Genomic DNA, 17,353 nt, shown 5'->3' on the forward strand with positions numbered 1-17,353 from the left:
CCTTAACCTTTGAGATACTCACAGCAGATGCAGGTTCACTAAGCACCACGACCCTAATATTTGATCGAGGCTGGAATATTCAACACATCTTCTAACGCCCTTGTTCCTGTGCTGCGAAGGCTTCCGCGTTCTTCCCGCAGCTTCGAGTTGTTACTGTTACCGGTTCGCATTGGTTGTAGATAGGGCTGCTGCTCGCGTCTTAGCGCGCCGGAAAAGGATTCGAAGCCACATAGGCGCTTTAAAAGCCTGGCGTTCAGAAGGAAGGGAAGTTCACTTACGAAGGAAAGAAAGGCCACATCGCTAAAGAATAGGTAATGAATGAACATCAACAATTTCGGGGGCACACACCCAGCACTGCACCTTCCACTCTAAAGTATTTGCACCCTCGGCCTTCCATCTTCGACACAGCTATGATCCCACTTTGTCTTACCGTGATTGGTGCCACTGTGCCATCATGAATCGTTGGGAACAGAGTCATCGCCCTCTCACTTCACCCAAAAGAACAAATTCTATTCAAAATGACACATTCCACCTAATTCCCGGGCTAAGATGCCGATGTCGCTGTTGGATCTACCTTCTATCTTCCACGCTGGAACTATAAAAATCTTCTTGGTGACACATTGCACTGTACTACACGAAAAGCCAGTCTTGTCTCTCACGGGTGGACACGGCCGCCGCTATTCAGCTTCTTTGGGTTCCAAGCCTACTTGGTATTGCACTTCTACCGATTTTTCAGGTACCACAAAACTCAAGCCGCCAGGAACCCTTGCCGCCAAAAGCTATTCGACGCGCACTCAACTTCCTGTCCCAATCCTTTTGAGCGACGGGAGCAGCAGAAGTTCAGATTTTCTGATGAAAAGTGGGAAGGATTTTCATATGTTCTACGAGATTGCTCATGGAGTCCTCCCCATTCACGGGCCATCAAAACTTCGTGATATCCTTTTTGTCCTCGGCACTTGCGAGGATCTGAAGGTCACACCTCTCATTCTTCTCCCTGAATATCGTGGTCCAAACGATGTCGCTAACAACAATGTTCCGAGCGGTTGGTCTAATAAGATAGACAAAGAGATCTCCTGTACAGATCGGAGAATACTGGAATCGACACTCTTCCGGTATATGGAGGTGAGAAGAGGAATACTGAGGAAAGAGTGCCCGTGGGACGGAGATGTCAGTTTGGTCTTAGTTCCTACGCGTGCATGGCATTGCTTGGCTTGACATGAAAAGGGAAGCCAAACAAAAGAGGATAATTTCTCCACTGCTGTCAGCGATCTAGGCTTTCCTTGGAGTAAACCTCGAGCTTGGCGGAGCACCTGCCCCTTCGAAGCCAACAGAGGATGGTTTGCAAAGACATATCCTAGTAAGATGTGAAGGATAGGGACCGTCGTTGAGATAGAACGCGCACTTTTTCCGAGAAGATGATTTCAATCAGTACACACCCTAGGCACTGAACCAATTAAAGAACCCGCTCGCCATTTCCAACAAGCTCAAGAGCATGCGAATCCTTTTCCCAAACCGGTCCTTCGCGTCTACGCCGTTGGTTTCTTCCGCCGACAACTCGCCAGAATACCAGCTACCCTTATCATGGAGCTCTCCGACTCCTTCACTCTGGCCACTCTTGCCCTTGCCAGCCTTGCACAGGCTACCCCAACCGAAAGAATCACAGCTACAACTCCTCGTCATGTTTGCGGAGCTGCCACTCTTCACCGAGGTACGCGTCTTCACCGAGCTAGCCATCTTCACAGGCGGCGTCTTCACTGCTATTGAAGACGGTCGATCCTGACCTGAGACAATAGTGGGGGCGACGGCTGGAGAGAAAGAGGTGGAGGGAAACGCCAGTGGACTCCTAATGAGACGGACGTGGGGTATCTTGTCAAGGGCTTGATGTGATCACGCGAGTGGGAAGAGTGATGACGCGGAAGCTAAGGCGGAGCTTGAGGTTGCGGAACGGGAAGGACAGAGCCTTTGAGACGGCTCAGAGACGGGGCCTGGGAACGCCGAGAAGGAAAATGGTCAGGGCACTGGAGCAGCAGAAGTTTTTCAAATGTTATGAATGACTGACTGGACTGGCTGGGCTCCAGTGGTTATTCAATCACAAAAATGGCGTATGAATGGAAATCTCACCCAACATTGTATGTAAATCTGCTCAACCTGCGTCTATGTACATAGCATCGAGGGCGAAAAGTACGTCTATATTCCTCGATTGAATTCCACCTTCCCATCTTTGCCACCTTTTTCCCAGAACTGCTCTTCCAGAGACTTCGCCGAAACTGCCTGTCTTTGGGGAAAAGCGGCCAAAGCGAGAGGGAGGGCAAAGATGGAAGTTGTGAAGATCAGGCCTGTTTCTGTATTAGTCATAGGTTTCTGATCGGTAGACAGTGCCGCATACCTAGATTCACAGGCAGCGTCATCTTCGGTCTCCGCTTCAGCCATTCTGTCTGCTGTAACCGTACCAAGATCAAAGGCGGCAGCACCATGATGGGCGTGGAGTTGAGCACTCTGCTCAGAGCTGTCTCTCCAACCGCCAGTGTAGCAGCTTTCTTGCTTTTGCCAAGACTTCGCACTTGTGAGCCATCCTTCTCTTTCTGCGCTTTCTCTTCCTCGCTCAAGGTAGGGAAAACATCGATTCCTTGGCGGATTTCCTCCCCTCGCATCAGGAACACATTAAGGGCGCCAGCTGAAGCGACAGCCGCAAAGGGCACTAGTCGGGTCAGACTGGTCTTCGCCGCAGGTGATAGGCGTTTGAGGCGGGGCACGATTGCGTTGAGGCCAAGAGCTACGGAGCAAGAAGCGGAGACGGCGAAAAAGTACGACTTTGCTATTGTAGATGTCGAGAGGGGAGTGGACTTATTGGCATTGGCGCTGTTGATGCCAACGTTGAGAGATTGGTTGGTTATTTGCCAAAGGAGAGTGCCTGTTGTCTGTGATCGGTCAGCGAGGTTCTGGGGATGGACTGAGGGTAGCTGTACTTGGAGGCCAGGCGTGAGCATACCAGCAGTCACTATCAGGTTGGAGATGACGAAGCAGGACATGCGGAAGGGGAGGAAGACGGGCTGTCCGGTGTCTAAGCTGTCAGCCGTTGAAGACGGTTGTGCAACAGTAGCGTCCTACCAGGGTGCAGCGTAGAGTCGACTATCTTCTTGGCCCTCCATATCTCTGGGGTCATCGAGTTTGCCTGGCCCTGCTTGTACGAGGAGACGAGTTTTTTTGCATTCTCAAGACCGGAAGAGGAGACGAAGAGGGTTCTGTGGGGCTCCCACCATTAGCCTCTCTGTCGAAGGTCTGGACGCCATTACGGTATACCTACCACACCAAAAGTCTGGTGAGGCGGTCCCGAGCAAGATCTCACCTGGGATCCGCTATTTCGGCGGATTGCTGTACTCGGCCCCAGTAGGTATTGAGGTTGTACTGGGAGGCGGGAAGGTCACGGTTTCCGGGAAGGGAGGCAGACATGGTAGCAGTGCAGACTTGGTGAGGACTGAGCAAAGCCCAAAATAATGTCCCAAGTACAACCGACTGATAACACGGATCAGCGGGTCTTGGTCGCTGTGAGACTTGTTGATACTCGCTGCCGGTGTGGGGGGGGGAACCTTCTTCCCGCCAAGGCGCGCTTTCCGCGCTTAATTTGACGCCGAGGTATGCTCCGATTTCGGCAGTGATATTGGGGAATACTACTTAGTGGTAATCGAGTTCAGATTCAAAAACTGACCAGAAGCGCCTTTGCTGACCCAAATAACAACTGGGGACCGTACTTTTGCAACAGACTTTTTTTCACAGCGCTAAATCCTTAGATTTGTCAATAAAGCCCCATCTCAATAGATGGTTGGTGGCGAAATGATAAGATGCATACAGAAGATCCCAGTAAACTTCCCATGTTGACTCATTGATGCGTTTGGCAGGTCTCTAGATACCGCCGCTGGTCATTCTCCACGGTCGAGGTTTGCATCTATTTGGACATACTCAATTTTCGATCGAAGCTGCAAAACGTTCTTAGCGCCCCGCTTCATCTCGGTGCATTGGCTTCAGAAAGTCCCACGCTATCTTGCATTATTTAGAAGATGTAGACCACTGCGGACTTTGACTTTATCTGGCTGCTGCAACTCGCCATGCCAAACATGATTTTTCCGCGCTGTTGCCTTTTGCCTCGGAGTATCCCCTTCCTTGAGTCCGGGTGGACCACGCTAGTAGGGGGGGATCAAAGTAGTTCCGGCCGTCTTGGCATTATTTCTCGCCACATTGCGCGGAGAAGATTTCGCCCCCAAATTAGAAGAGTAGCTGTCTATATATCAACCACCCTCTATATATATAAAAATATATTAAAACTAAGTCGAAGGAATAGACTATATCGCTCACATCGATTGCGCCATTAACTTATTTCTCGCTATACTAAAATTTCGTCAAATTCGAGTCTCTTTATCTATTAAAATCTTTTATAAATCTTCTATTTAGATACGCGTAATTAATTCGTCTTTAATATCGTTAATAGCATATAAGAAGTATAATAATAATACTATATATACTTTCTTAGAGCGAGTAAGATTAGATAATATTATATATAAAGGAAGTTAGATCTTTAAAGTATTAGTTAATTACGAACCTCTAAGAGGCGGATCTATTTATACTATCGAACGAGAGTCTAAGAGAGAAGTTATTATATTATTAAATACGTCTAAAATTAATAATAGAATATCGAAGTCTATACGACGATCTTCTAAAAGAGTTAGAAGGTTAATTGCTTAAAAATATAAAAAAGGACTTATTAGAGACGAGCTATAGAAGTATATCCTCTTATCTATCGATATCGTCGTCATTAAGAAGTTCGATACTCTCTACGATAACTTGAAATATATAGTTAATATCGTTTATAAGGGAGCTAATATCGAGTCTTAGAAGCTTTAATCTAGCCTTTATAGTATTAACGAAGAAGAGAAAAGAGATAAAGAATACTCGGGTATATTAAAGAAGAAGTCTACTATAAGAAAATCTCGTAAAATAGCTTTAAGTAAAGTAAATAAGACGGCTATAAAGAAGAAAGAGACTAATATAGTAGTTATTATTTTTACTAATTAGGCCGTTAAAGTAATCTCTAATAATATCGTAGAGAAGACTTTAAATGCTATTGTAAATACTATTATTTTTATATAAATAATCGATTATAGTAGTAAAGATAACGATAATTATAAGATTATTAAGATTAAGAGAAAAGCGATTTTAGTAAAAGAAAGAAAGCTTAAAAAAGAATAAGTAAGGATCGAGAAATCGCGACTCGATGCTATTAAAGAAAATGACGCTATTGCTACTACTATAGCTAAATTTTCTATAACTATATTTAATACTTTTTAAAAAAGACTAAAGCGTAATTCGAAGTCTTAAATTCCAGCGGATCTTAATTAGAATAGTTCACTCGCCTTATTCTCGCTATTCTTTACTAAAGAGATATTTAAGACTATTATATAAAATACTAATATATACGCTCTATAGTAGCTTACTATATTACGAGAATAAGACTCTATTAAATCGAAGCTTCTAGAAAATAATATAAATTAGCGAGCTTAGTAGATTACTAATATAGTCGAAATTAAGATATTTATAGAGTATCTCGTTTATATAAACGTTTATTAGAAAGGCGAGATCGTAGAGTACTAAAATAAGGATATATTTTATAATATATATTCTCTTATTATAGTAAGATAGTTAATTATACTAATCTATCTCTTAGACTTTATATATATTCTATAGTTATTTATAATTTAAAATAGATTTACTTAATTATAGCGATTTTTTCATATTAATCCTTTAAGCGATAATATATTTACGAAGTCTATAGAAGAAGAGATAAAAGTAATAACTAAGTAAGAATTAAAGTCTTAGAAGCTTTAGTAGTAGTATAAAATAGAGCCTCTTTTAACTCCTTTCAGAAATTACTATTAAAAGTACTAGAGGCCCGATAGTAATATCGCTATCGATGAGATAATAATATAATTTTTCGAATAATTAAAATATATCGTTAATATAAAGAATAAGTCTATTAAACGAGGGTATAAATTCTAGACTCTTTATAAGACTAGATATATATATAACTTTATATATTACTCGCGTACTTTAAAGATTAACGAGCTAAAATCACGTGAAATGCTAATAACTATCGAATCTATAGTATATTAGCTTACGCTTATACTATCTTCTCTATTCTTCGATAAAATATATACTCTTTATCTCGATAACCTCTTTATATTAATTTCGTTATTTTATAAGCTACGTATTATAGGCATTAAAGTATATAAAACGACTCGTGTAAATAATAGCGTCGATTTTCCAGCTATTCTATAGGTTATAAGGGAAAAATGGAATTATAAGTTACTCTAGAAGACGCTCGTAACTATATCGATAGACGACGTATTATATCTAGACTAAATCGATAATAATACGATACTCTCGCTATTTACGATATATATAATAAATAAAGCGAGTAATATTATTAAGAAATGACGAAAAAGACTAGATCTTATCTTTATTAATGTAAAGATTATAAGAGAGCTATTTAATAGATAGCCTCGGATGATACTTAAGATTCTATATTATATTAATAATTATAACTATAATATAAGCTTCGTAGATATTATCGATTAATATCGCTAGGCGTATAAGACTTAGAGAAAGACTATAAGAAACTAGTAATTAATCTTCTACTAAGTATTAGATTATAGTATTATTAATAGCTTTAAGATTAAGAATTATATAGACTTTTATTAAAAGAAGAGATAATATAGAAACTTTAGAATTCGACTATATAAAGAGTTATTCGCCTTTAAAGAGAATACGAAGATTAATAAGTATACTAATTATCTAGATACTAATCGATTTTAATAAAATTATAAATATATATTTATCGAGTATAAAAAAATTTATTATTAAAAAAAAAAAAAAAAAAAAAAAAAAATAAAAAAAAAAAAAAAAAAAAAAAAACAAACCAAAAAAAAAAAAAAAAAAAAAAAAAAAAAAAAAAAAAAAAAAAAAAAAAAAAAAAAAAAAAAAAAAAAAAAAAAAAAAAAAAAAAAAAAAAAAAAAAAAAAAAAAAAAAAAAAAAAAAAAAAATAAAAAAAAAAAAAAAAAAAAAAAAAAAAAAAAAAAAAAAAAAAAAAAAAAAAAAAAAAAAAAAAAAAAAAAAAAAAAAAAAAAAAAAAAAAAAAAAAAAAAAAAAAAAAAAAAAAAAAAAAAAAAAAAAAAAAAAAAAAAAAAATAAAAAAAAAAAAAAAAAAAAAAAAAAAAAAAAAAAAAAAAAAAATATCATATCATTTTTCTAATATGGGTTCGGGATCTTGGCGGGATATTCCACGGATATAATATATCTATGAGATTATATACTATAAAAATATATATATATAAGATATTCTTACTAAGATTTCTATATTTATAGAATAATCCGACTAAGATATATAGAATATATTTATTCTTCTTTATTAAGAGAGAGGGAATATAAAGAGTAATTTAATATAGCTATTTATCTTTTTATTAATATTAATAATTAGAATAATAATTAGAACTATAAGCGTCTCTATTCTTCTTCTTAAAATTATAATATAAAAGAATATTCTAAATTTTAAATCTTTAAATATTATAAGAATAAAATTCTATAATTATCTTTATTTATATATTTATCTTAACGCGTTAGATAAGCTTAATAAACTTTATATTTATTCTTCTCTTAAACTCTAATTTACTCTTCTATTCTACTCTATCTTAATTCTATTAAATACTCTTAAGTCTATCTCTATCTAATTAAACTTATTAATTATTTATAAATAAATTCGCTTTTTAAATTATTTTAAATCTCTTTTTTAAGATTAAATCTATTATTACTAACTCTCTCTAACTATAAATCTTATTAATTATTTCTCTCTATATATTATAGAGTATTAGTAATATATCTTAATAAACTTATAAATATTAAACTTATCGAAAGTACTTTTTATAAGCTTATTATCTTTATTAATATAATTATTATAAATATTAATTAAGTTTTTATATAAAGTACTATTAGCTCTTTTAATCTAATTCGATATATTAAGATCTTCTTTAAGATTAAGTTTAATCTTATTTAAGCTTATTTTCTTAATACTTTATATAAAGAATTATTATTAGAGTACGAAATATCGCTAATAAATAATACTTCTAAGTATTATAATATCTTTTAGTTATTAAGAAATATCGCTTATATATAATAGTCTTCGCGAGAGAATAAAGAATATTATAAGTTATTTAAGCGATTATAGCGTATTTAAACTTTAATTTCTTTTATTATTTTAAAATTAAAAGATTCGCTAAATTATTAAAAGAAGCTTTATAAAGATTAGAGATAAGATTATAATTAGAATAATAATTAGAAGACTTATTATTTTATCTATATTACTAAAGCTAATTATATTTATTCTTATTATCTAAATTCTTAATCTCAAATTTTATCGCTTAATTAAGCGTATTTTTATTTAATTAACTTATTCGCTTAACTCTTTATAATTAACTACTTATATTAATATTTTAATAATTTTAAAATATCTTTTTAAGCGCTTTTTAGTAGATCTTTATCTATAGCTTCTTTTTAATATTAATCTTTTAATTTAATTTCTTTAATTTTATATTATTATAATTTAAATATAAAAGCGTAACTTATTTATATAGATAGTTTAAATTTAATTAAGTTCGATTATAATAGATAGTTAATTTCTCATAAGCCGTCTTAAAAGCTTTAAAAAGTTCTTTTTTTTAAGAAACTCTCTTTCTTCTTAATTTTCTAAGCTCTTTATCTATATAATTAAATAGATAATTATAAATATTAAAGACGTAGTAAATTATAATCTTCTTTTCTCTATTTATTAATTTTATAAATTTATAAAAAAATTTAATAAGCTAAATTAAATATTAAATCTATTAGAAATTAATTAAAAATTATTTAGACGTCTAGACTATAATTTTTATTTATAATTATTTTTTATTATTTAATCTTAAATAGATAGTTAATCTATTTTTTAAAAAGTATATAATATTAATATAAAGAAGTAGAGCGCGAATTAATATCTAATAAATTAAATTTTAGCGAGTCTTAATATTCTAAAAGAGCTTAAAAAGGCGTTTTTAATAATATTACTTTTTTTAGAAGATTAATATTTATCTAATATTAAAATATTTTTATCTTAAAGTCGTTTAGTTTATAATATAAAAAAGATCTCTTTACGCTAGTCGCTAATATTAATATATATAATAATTTTTTAAATTTTAATATAATTAATAATATAATAATTAGAATAATAATAAGAAATATTATATTTTTATTAGAGTTATCGATAGATTAATTATACTTATTTAAACTTAATTCTTATCTTCTTTATTATTTTAGCTTCTCTAAAATTTCTTATTTATTAAAATAACTCTAATATTATCTAGAAGTTCTTTTAAGATTAATTAAATAATATACGCTATATAAAAAATATATTATAAATAATTTAAGAACTTAAATTCTTTAATATTAAGCGAGTTTTTTATTACGAAAATAAAAAGATAAATAATTAAATCTTTAAAGAGTATATTATTATTATTAGCGTTATTAGTTATAAGTCTAAATATATAAAGATTAAATCTTATATTCTATAAGAATTAAATTAATAATACTTATAAGTTTCTAACTAATATATTTATCTTCGATATATTTAAAATTTATAAGAATCTTATATTATTACTAATTAATATTAATAAAAAAGATTAGAATTATTATAAATAATTAATAATTATAAGATAATTAATAATTTAGAGTTAGAGAGACTTTAATATTATTAATTAATAAATTCTTTAATAATTTTATCTCTAGCTCTATAGCTTTTCTTATTAATTAATTCTTTATAATAAATATTAATTTTAATTATATATTAAGATTAAGATAGCGTAAGAGTTATAATATCTTAGAATTATTAGTAATTATAAATAAAATATTAATATTTATAATTTAGCGACGAAATTATTTCGAAAAGTCTTCGCGTATAAGCTTTCGATCTTCTAATATTATAAGAGAATTTTAATATTATCTTTTCTAGAGTAAATAGTAAGCTAGATATTCTATTTATTATTTTATTTATTAATAATTTATATTATCTAATTTAGAAATATATCTAATTTTTATAATTATTAATTAGATTCGTTTATTATAAACTACTTAAATTAGATTTCTTAATATATTTCTTAAACTTAATATATACTATTATATCGCTTATTTTATAATCTATAAATAAATAAATTAGAATCTTATTATAGTAATAATAAATAATATATAGCTTCTCGAAATCGACGAGCGTATATTCGTTAAATTATATTTATTTCTAGAATTTTCTAATTTCTAAGTCTTAATAAATAGATTAATAATCGCTATTAGATTTAAACTAATTCTATATAGCCTATACTATCTTTATTTATTATTATATTTATTATTTTTTATTATTAATATTAAAAAGAAAGTAAGATTTATTACTATCTTTATATTGAAATATATTTATTAATATCTTATATTAAGTATCGTTAATTAAGAAAGTTAAGTTTACGCTAAATAAAGATCTAATTAATATCGTAAAATTAAGATATTTAAAGAGAAATTAAAAGAGATATATAAATAAATAAAATATTAGAAATAAAATAAGATTAATATTTAATATATAAATTCTATCTTCTCGCTATAATAGAAACTTATATCGCTTTAATAACTTATATTCACTTTAATAATATATTATTATATTATTTTTAATATTTTAAATTAAAGATTAATTCTTTCTAATTAGCGTTATAATTAGCGATTATATATTTAAAAGTATATAATAACGCTAATATAGAATTAATATTTAATTTAATTAATTTAAAACTCTAATTAGTCTAGCTATTAACGCTTTTCTACTCGATATAATATATACTTAATTCGCTTTAATATTACTTATTCGTCGCTATATTATTTTAAATATTAGAATTAAGAATTATATTTATTTAATTAATATTCTAATCGCTAACTATATTAATAAAGAGTATATATTAATATCTTAAAACTATTAAATAAATTTTATTAGATATTAATATAGAATTAAAATCTAATTTAAACGCTTTAATAATTTAATTAGCTAAACTAATTATTATCTAAATCTTTTATATATAAAAATTAAATCTTTTACTACGCTAAGATTATTTTTAAATATTAAAATCTTTCTTATTAATATAACTCTCTTTTATTTAAGTAATATTATAATATCTTTTATTTAAGCGTTAAAATATTAAAATATTATATTCTTCGCTTTTAATTAAGCGATTTTATCTTTAAGTCGATATCTTTAATCTTATAAAAATAATAACTAATTCGTTATAGACGAAGGCGAAAAAAGAAATAATATCTTCTTCTATCTTTATAATAGAAGAAGAGAAGAAAAGTAAGTAAATTAATTATAAGCTATACGCGACTTAATATCTAAGAATAATAAATTAATAAAGTTATAATATTAAAATAAAGAGCTTTTCTTATAACTAATAAATATAAAATTAAATAAAAATTAATAAATTTAATAAAATTATCTTTAATAGATATATCGCGTATATAAAGAATATCGAAATATATAAAATATATATGAAATATAAGAGGGGGCGTATATATATAGCTATAAATATCTAAAGTATATTTAAAATATAGAAAGAAGCGCTTATATATAGCTCTACGATATATATTAATAAAAAAGAAGTTAATCTCTTTTTCTAATTAGCTTTCTAATTAATATTTAAACTTAATCTATCTTTAAATAGTATTTTATTCTAATAAGATTTTAATTATATAATATTAATTAGCTCGATAATAAATATTTAATACTATTCTTTTCTAATTTACTCTTTTTTTTCTTAAAAATTCTTTTTATTATTATAGTATTTATATTATAATACACTTATTTATTATAATATTACTTATATCTAAAGAAAATAAAATTATTTTCTTTATATTCTATAGTTAAATTAAATTAATAATATTATTTTTATAAAGTAAGTATATATTTAATAGCGCTATATCTCTTAATATAATAATTAATTATAATACTAAATATAATTTATTAATATATAATATTATTATTTATTAAAGTTATTAACTCGATAATTATAAAACTTAGAAAATTATTAATAATTTATTAACTATTAATTTAGACTTATTTAAATTATCGAAGTAAAGTAAAGATAAGATTTCGCGAAGGTAAAAATTAGAAGATTATACGCGAAGTTTAAGAAGTATAATTATAAATAAGAAAAGTACGTAATTATATTAATTATATATATTTAAATTAAATAATAAATTAATTATATACATTAATTATATTATTACTAATTAGACTTAAAAGTTTATATATTAAAGAAAATTCGCGAATAGTAGAGATTAACGAATTTAATTATTTCTTAAATTATATTCGCTTAAATAATAAAGAAGATCTTAATTTATATAACTTTAAAATCGATTAATTCGCTTCAAATTTAAATCTCTATATTATAAATACTTTAAGAAGCTATAAAGATAAAATTAGCGAGTAATTTTAATAATATAACTTACTCTTTAATAATTATAAATAAAGAAAATTACTAACTAATATCTAGCGGCTTAATTATATATATTTTATATAAAAAGAATTACTTTATAATTAAAAGATATATAGCTTTTTAGATAATTATAATAAGATATAAGTTTATAAATAATAATATAGTATTATTAAAGTCTAGACGTAGTTTTTATAAAAAGAAAATATATAATAAATAAAAGAAAAACTATTCTAAGTTAAGAATAAGATATTCTAATTATTATTCTATTTATTACGCTTAATTAATAATATTTAGCTATTATACTTAATCTAATAACTTTATATATTTTATATTTATAGAATAAAACTTCTTAAATCGATTTAAATATAGATATATATTTATAAAAATACTACTACTTTAATAAAAGAGGCTTCTTATTCTAAAATCTATATTAAATTAAAGATTATATTCTCTATACTCTAATAGCTTTAATTTCTATAGTTATTATTAATATCGCGATTAAATTTATATAATAATAATACATCTTTCTTATTAGCGAGTATCTCTATATTCGATAGCTTTAGTTTTTATAATTATTATTAATATCGCGATTAAATTTATTTATATATTTTTTTTTCTTTTTTTTCTTTTTTTTTAATTTTTTAATTCGGTTATTTATAGTAATAATACGCCTTTCTTATTAGCGAGTATTTCTATATTTAATAGCTTTAATTTCTATAATTATTATTAATATCGCGATTAAATTTATATAGTAATAATATAGTTCTTTCTTTTAGCGGTTTTTTTATAGTATTTCTATATTCGATAGCTTTAGTTTTTATAGTTATTATTAATATCGCGATTAAATTCGTATAGTAATAATATATCTTTCTTATTAGCGAGTATATTAATAATCGTAAATAGCTAAAATATAATAGAAAATAGTAGGCGACTCTTAGTAATATTCGATTTTAAATCTATAGCTTCTTTATCTCATCTAAGAGTAAAGATATTTATATCTAGAATTTAAAGTAAGTATATTCTAATATATAGTTATTAAATATCTAGATATAAATCTTCTAATTAAAAGATTAGTTTCTTTAGAGTTAACTAATATAATTATAATAATAATTAAAAGTATAATTATTATATTATATAGCGTATTTTAATAGATTAAATTTAATAGACTTCGCTAGTATAACGCTAGATAGATTTTAAGATATTAAAATTATAAGTAGAAATTCTCTCTTTCTTTCTTTCTTAGTATTTTATTATAAATTAAATATTTTCTCTTATCAATATTTTATATTATAATTATTTTATCTTATTCGTCTTAATCTAATTTAATAATAATATATTATTAGTAATTATTAATCTCGATAGCGATTTTATTATATTATTATTATATAGAGATAGCGATATCAATTTATATACTTCGTCGATTTATTTAAAAGATAATATAAATCTTAATAATCTTCTTAACGATATAAATAATTAGCCGAATAATTATTTATTTAATCTTTATATTAAAGCTTTAAGTTAAAAGAAAATTCTTAAAGTCTTCTAGTCGTAAAAAGATAATTGCGAAAAAAATCGAATAAGATAAGTCTTTAGTTATTCGCGCTTTCGATATAAAGATTATTAGAAAGAGTATTTCGAGGTCTTTACTTATAAAGACTAAAAATCGACGTTAGAAATAAGAAAGTAAGTATAGTAATATAATATTTTATTAAGTAATATATATATATAATTAATAATAATTTAGCTATTACTTTACGAGAGATTAAAAGATATTAGAAATTAACTAATTTACTTCTTTTAAAAAGATCTTTCGCTTATATAATACGAGAGATTATTAATATAATATTATTATCTTATTATACTATACGAATTTAGGCTTCTATATTAAATACGTTATAAGAAGCTATTAAAGCGACTCTAATATCGAAATTTTATTATATATTAGCTTTCTATTAAGTTATTATTCTATTAATAAATTATATAATTAATAATCTCTACGCTATTTATAATAAAAGAGTTATATTAATAATTAAAGATATAAAGCTTATATAAATAATATATTAATATATAATAAAAGAAAGTATATAAAAAATAAGAATAAGATAATTAAAAGTACTTTACTTAGATAGAAGAGAGTTAAGATACTTAATATAGAATAGAATTCTAATTATCTTTCTAATTATCGAAAAATATATAAATTTATTATTCTAATAATAATCTCTTTATATTCTCTTTATTAGCGAGAACTTCTTATTTAAATAAATATATAGTTAATAATTTTAATACGAAAAATAAAATCTTAAATTCTCGAATTTTAAAGTATTATAAGTTAAATAATAGTTATAAATAATCTTAGTATAAATTAGATTAGAAGTAAGAATCTAAATATAATCTCTATTATTAATAAGAAGATTACTAAAAAAGAAATACTACTTAGCGTTAATCTATATAAATAAAATATAATTAAATTATAAAACGCGCTTATAGATCGAATAAGAATTCGAATAATTTATAAATATAGATTTTTTTTATAAAAGCTTATTAAGATAATCTACGAGAGTATAAAATCTCTATTATCTCTATATTCTTATATCGTTAATAGCTTTATCTATAAAAGTATTTAATAAAATAAAAATATCGAGATTAAAGACTTAATCGATAAATATTTCTTTCTAATTTATAAAAGTACGCTTAAAACTTAATTAGATATCGAGAATTAGAAATTTATACTTAATTACTATAAAGTATTATTTTAGCTCTACGCGAAGTCTAAGATTTAAGATTTGAATTATAGAATTAACTATATCTATTACGCGTATAAGATAGAAGAAGAAATATTAAATATAAGTAAGTAAAGGAACGCTTAGAGCGTAATAATAATTACTTTAATAAAGAGTCTTAAGCGATAATATTAATTACGTATATATATCGAGAGTATAAAATAAGATCTTAAATTCTTAAACTTTATAGTATTATAAGTTAAATAATAGTTATAAATAAACTTAATATAAATTAAATTAGAAGTAAGAATTTAATATAATAATAGAAATTTAAGATATTATTTATAAGATTAAAGAAGAAAAAGTTAAAAAGTTAAGAAAGAAAGATAAGAGTAAATTTAATAGAAATATTAAAGCTAATAAAAAGGAAGATTTAAAGAAAAATATATATCTAACGAATATAAATATTTAAGATATAAATCTTAATCGAGAAGTATTATCTATTTCTAGATATATCTATAAATAGAAAGTACTCATCGTATAAAAAAGATATTATAATTAAAAAGAATTATATCTTAAAATCGATTATAACTCTTAATAGAAATATTAAAAGAGGCTTATAAGATAGATAGCGTAAACGACTAAAAACTTAATAATATAAAGTTATCGCTTCGCTATTATTAAGTATAAGAAATAGCTTTTATAAAGAATTAAGAGATTAATAGCGAAGAGCTATTAGATAATATATTAGTAAGTCTATTACCTCTTAATTATCTTAAAAAAGATTTATAAACTTTAAGAATTAGCGTTCGATATAAGAGAAAAGAATTTATATTATAAAATTCTAAGTATCTTTCTAATTAATAGATAGCGAAATCTATTATAATCTCTTCTTTTAAGCTCTTATATCTAAGTATTTATATCTTAATAATAAAAATAAAAAGCGATTTAAAATCTTATTATTATAGTTATTAATTATTATTTAAAAGATCTCTTCTATTCTATCGTTATCTTTATTTAACTTCTATTTATTTAGCGTATAATTATAATTCTCTAATTACTATTTAGTCGAGTCTAATAAATCTAGAAAATTATTATTATTTATATTAAATTATTATACTATTAAATTTCTTTATATTACGCGCTTAATCTTATTAAAATAAATATATAAAGATAATAAATCGAATTTTAATTAATTAGTCTAGATAATTTTTAGTATACTTTTATTAAAGAGAGAGTAATAAATAAAAAGATATTTACTATAGAATTCGTTTATATATAATTATATATTTTTTTAATCTAAAAATTATAAGTTAATAATTTTATATACGCGAGAAATAATAATAGTATATTCTTATAATCGATTTTAGAAGAATAGTTCTATATCGTAAAATCTCTATACTTATATTTTTTAATTATATAATAAAATTTATAGTTATAAGAGTTAATATATATTATTTTCGCTTATAGAGACTAATAAGTTCTTTATTAAAACTTTTAAATTATTATAAAGATAAGAAGTAATCTCTATTTATAAGATTACTTAATTATATTAAATAATCTAATTAATAACTTTAAGTTATTATCTAATAATATACTTATCTCTTATTCTTTCTCTTTTTTTATTTATCTTAAAATTACGAGATAGATGAGATTATTTAATATTTTCTTCTCTATTAAATCTTTTTATTATAAGTTTATACTCTTATTATTATTAATAGCGCTTTTTTATTTTTAATTATTTAGACTTAATTATATAGCTAATATAGATATATACTTTCTCTTTAAAATATTAAATAAAAAAATTATATATATTAATATCTAATAATACTATAATATAGTCGATCTTATTATTTATAAAAGTATATATCTTTAATCTCTTATAATATCTTTTTCTACTTCTCTAAACTTACGCTTTTAAATCTATTTATATTTTTAACTTTATCTCTCGCGATTAATATCATATTAAGATTAGATAATAAATAATTTTTATAAGCGAGCTTTAAGTAGATTATATACTTTAAGAGTTATTATATATTAAT

The 17,353-nt window shown here is 25.8% G+C and overlaps 1 protein-coding gene across 1 annotated transcript; it reads right to left on the minus strand.

Annotated features, from left to right (window-relative positions):
• Positions 1-2,187: 2,187 nt before the first annotated feature.
• On the minus strand, positions 2,188-3,450 carry HO173_013061 (uncharacterized protein; the record flags this gene model as incomplete). The annotated part of the gene is made up of 5 exons (XM_037314890.1): positions 2,188-2,336; positions 2,387-2,918; positions 2,967-3,061; positions 3,109-3,242; positions 3,347-3,450. The coding sequence occupies 5 exons, from the start codon at positions 3,448-3,450 to the stop codon at positions 2,188-2,190; spliced, it is 1,014 nt and encodes a 337-aa protein (XP_037158223.1).
• Positions 3,451-17,353: the final 13,903 nt, after the last annotated feature.

This window comes from Letharia columbiana, assembly GCF_014066305.1.
Source record: "Letharia columbiana isolate WasteWater2 chromosome Unknown xfSc0000025_s0, whole genome shotgun sequence".
In the NCBI taxonomy this organism is placed as follows: Eukaryota; Fungi; Ascomycota; class Lecanoromycetes; order Lecanorales; family Parmeliaceae; genus Letharia; species Letharia columbiana.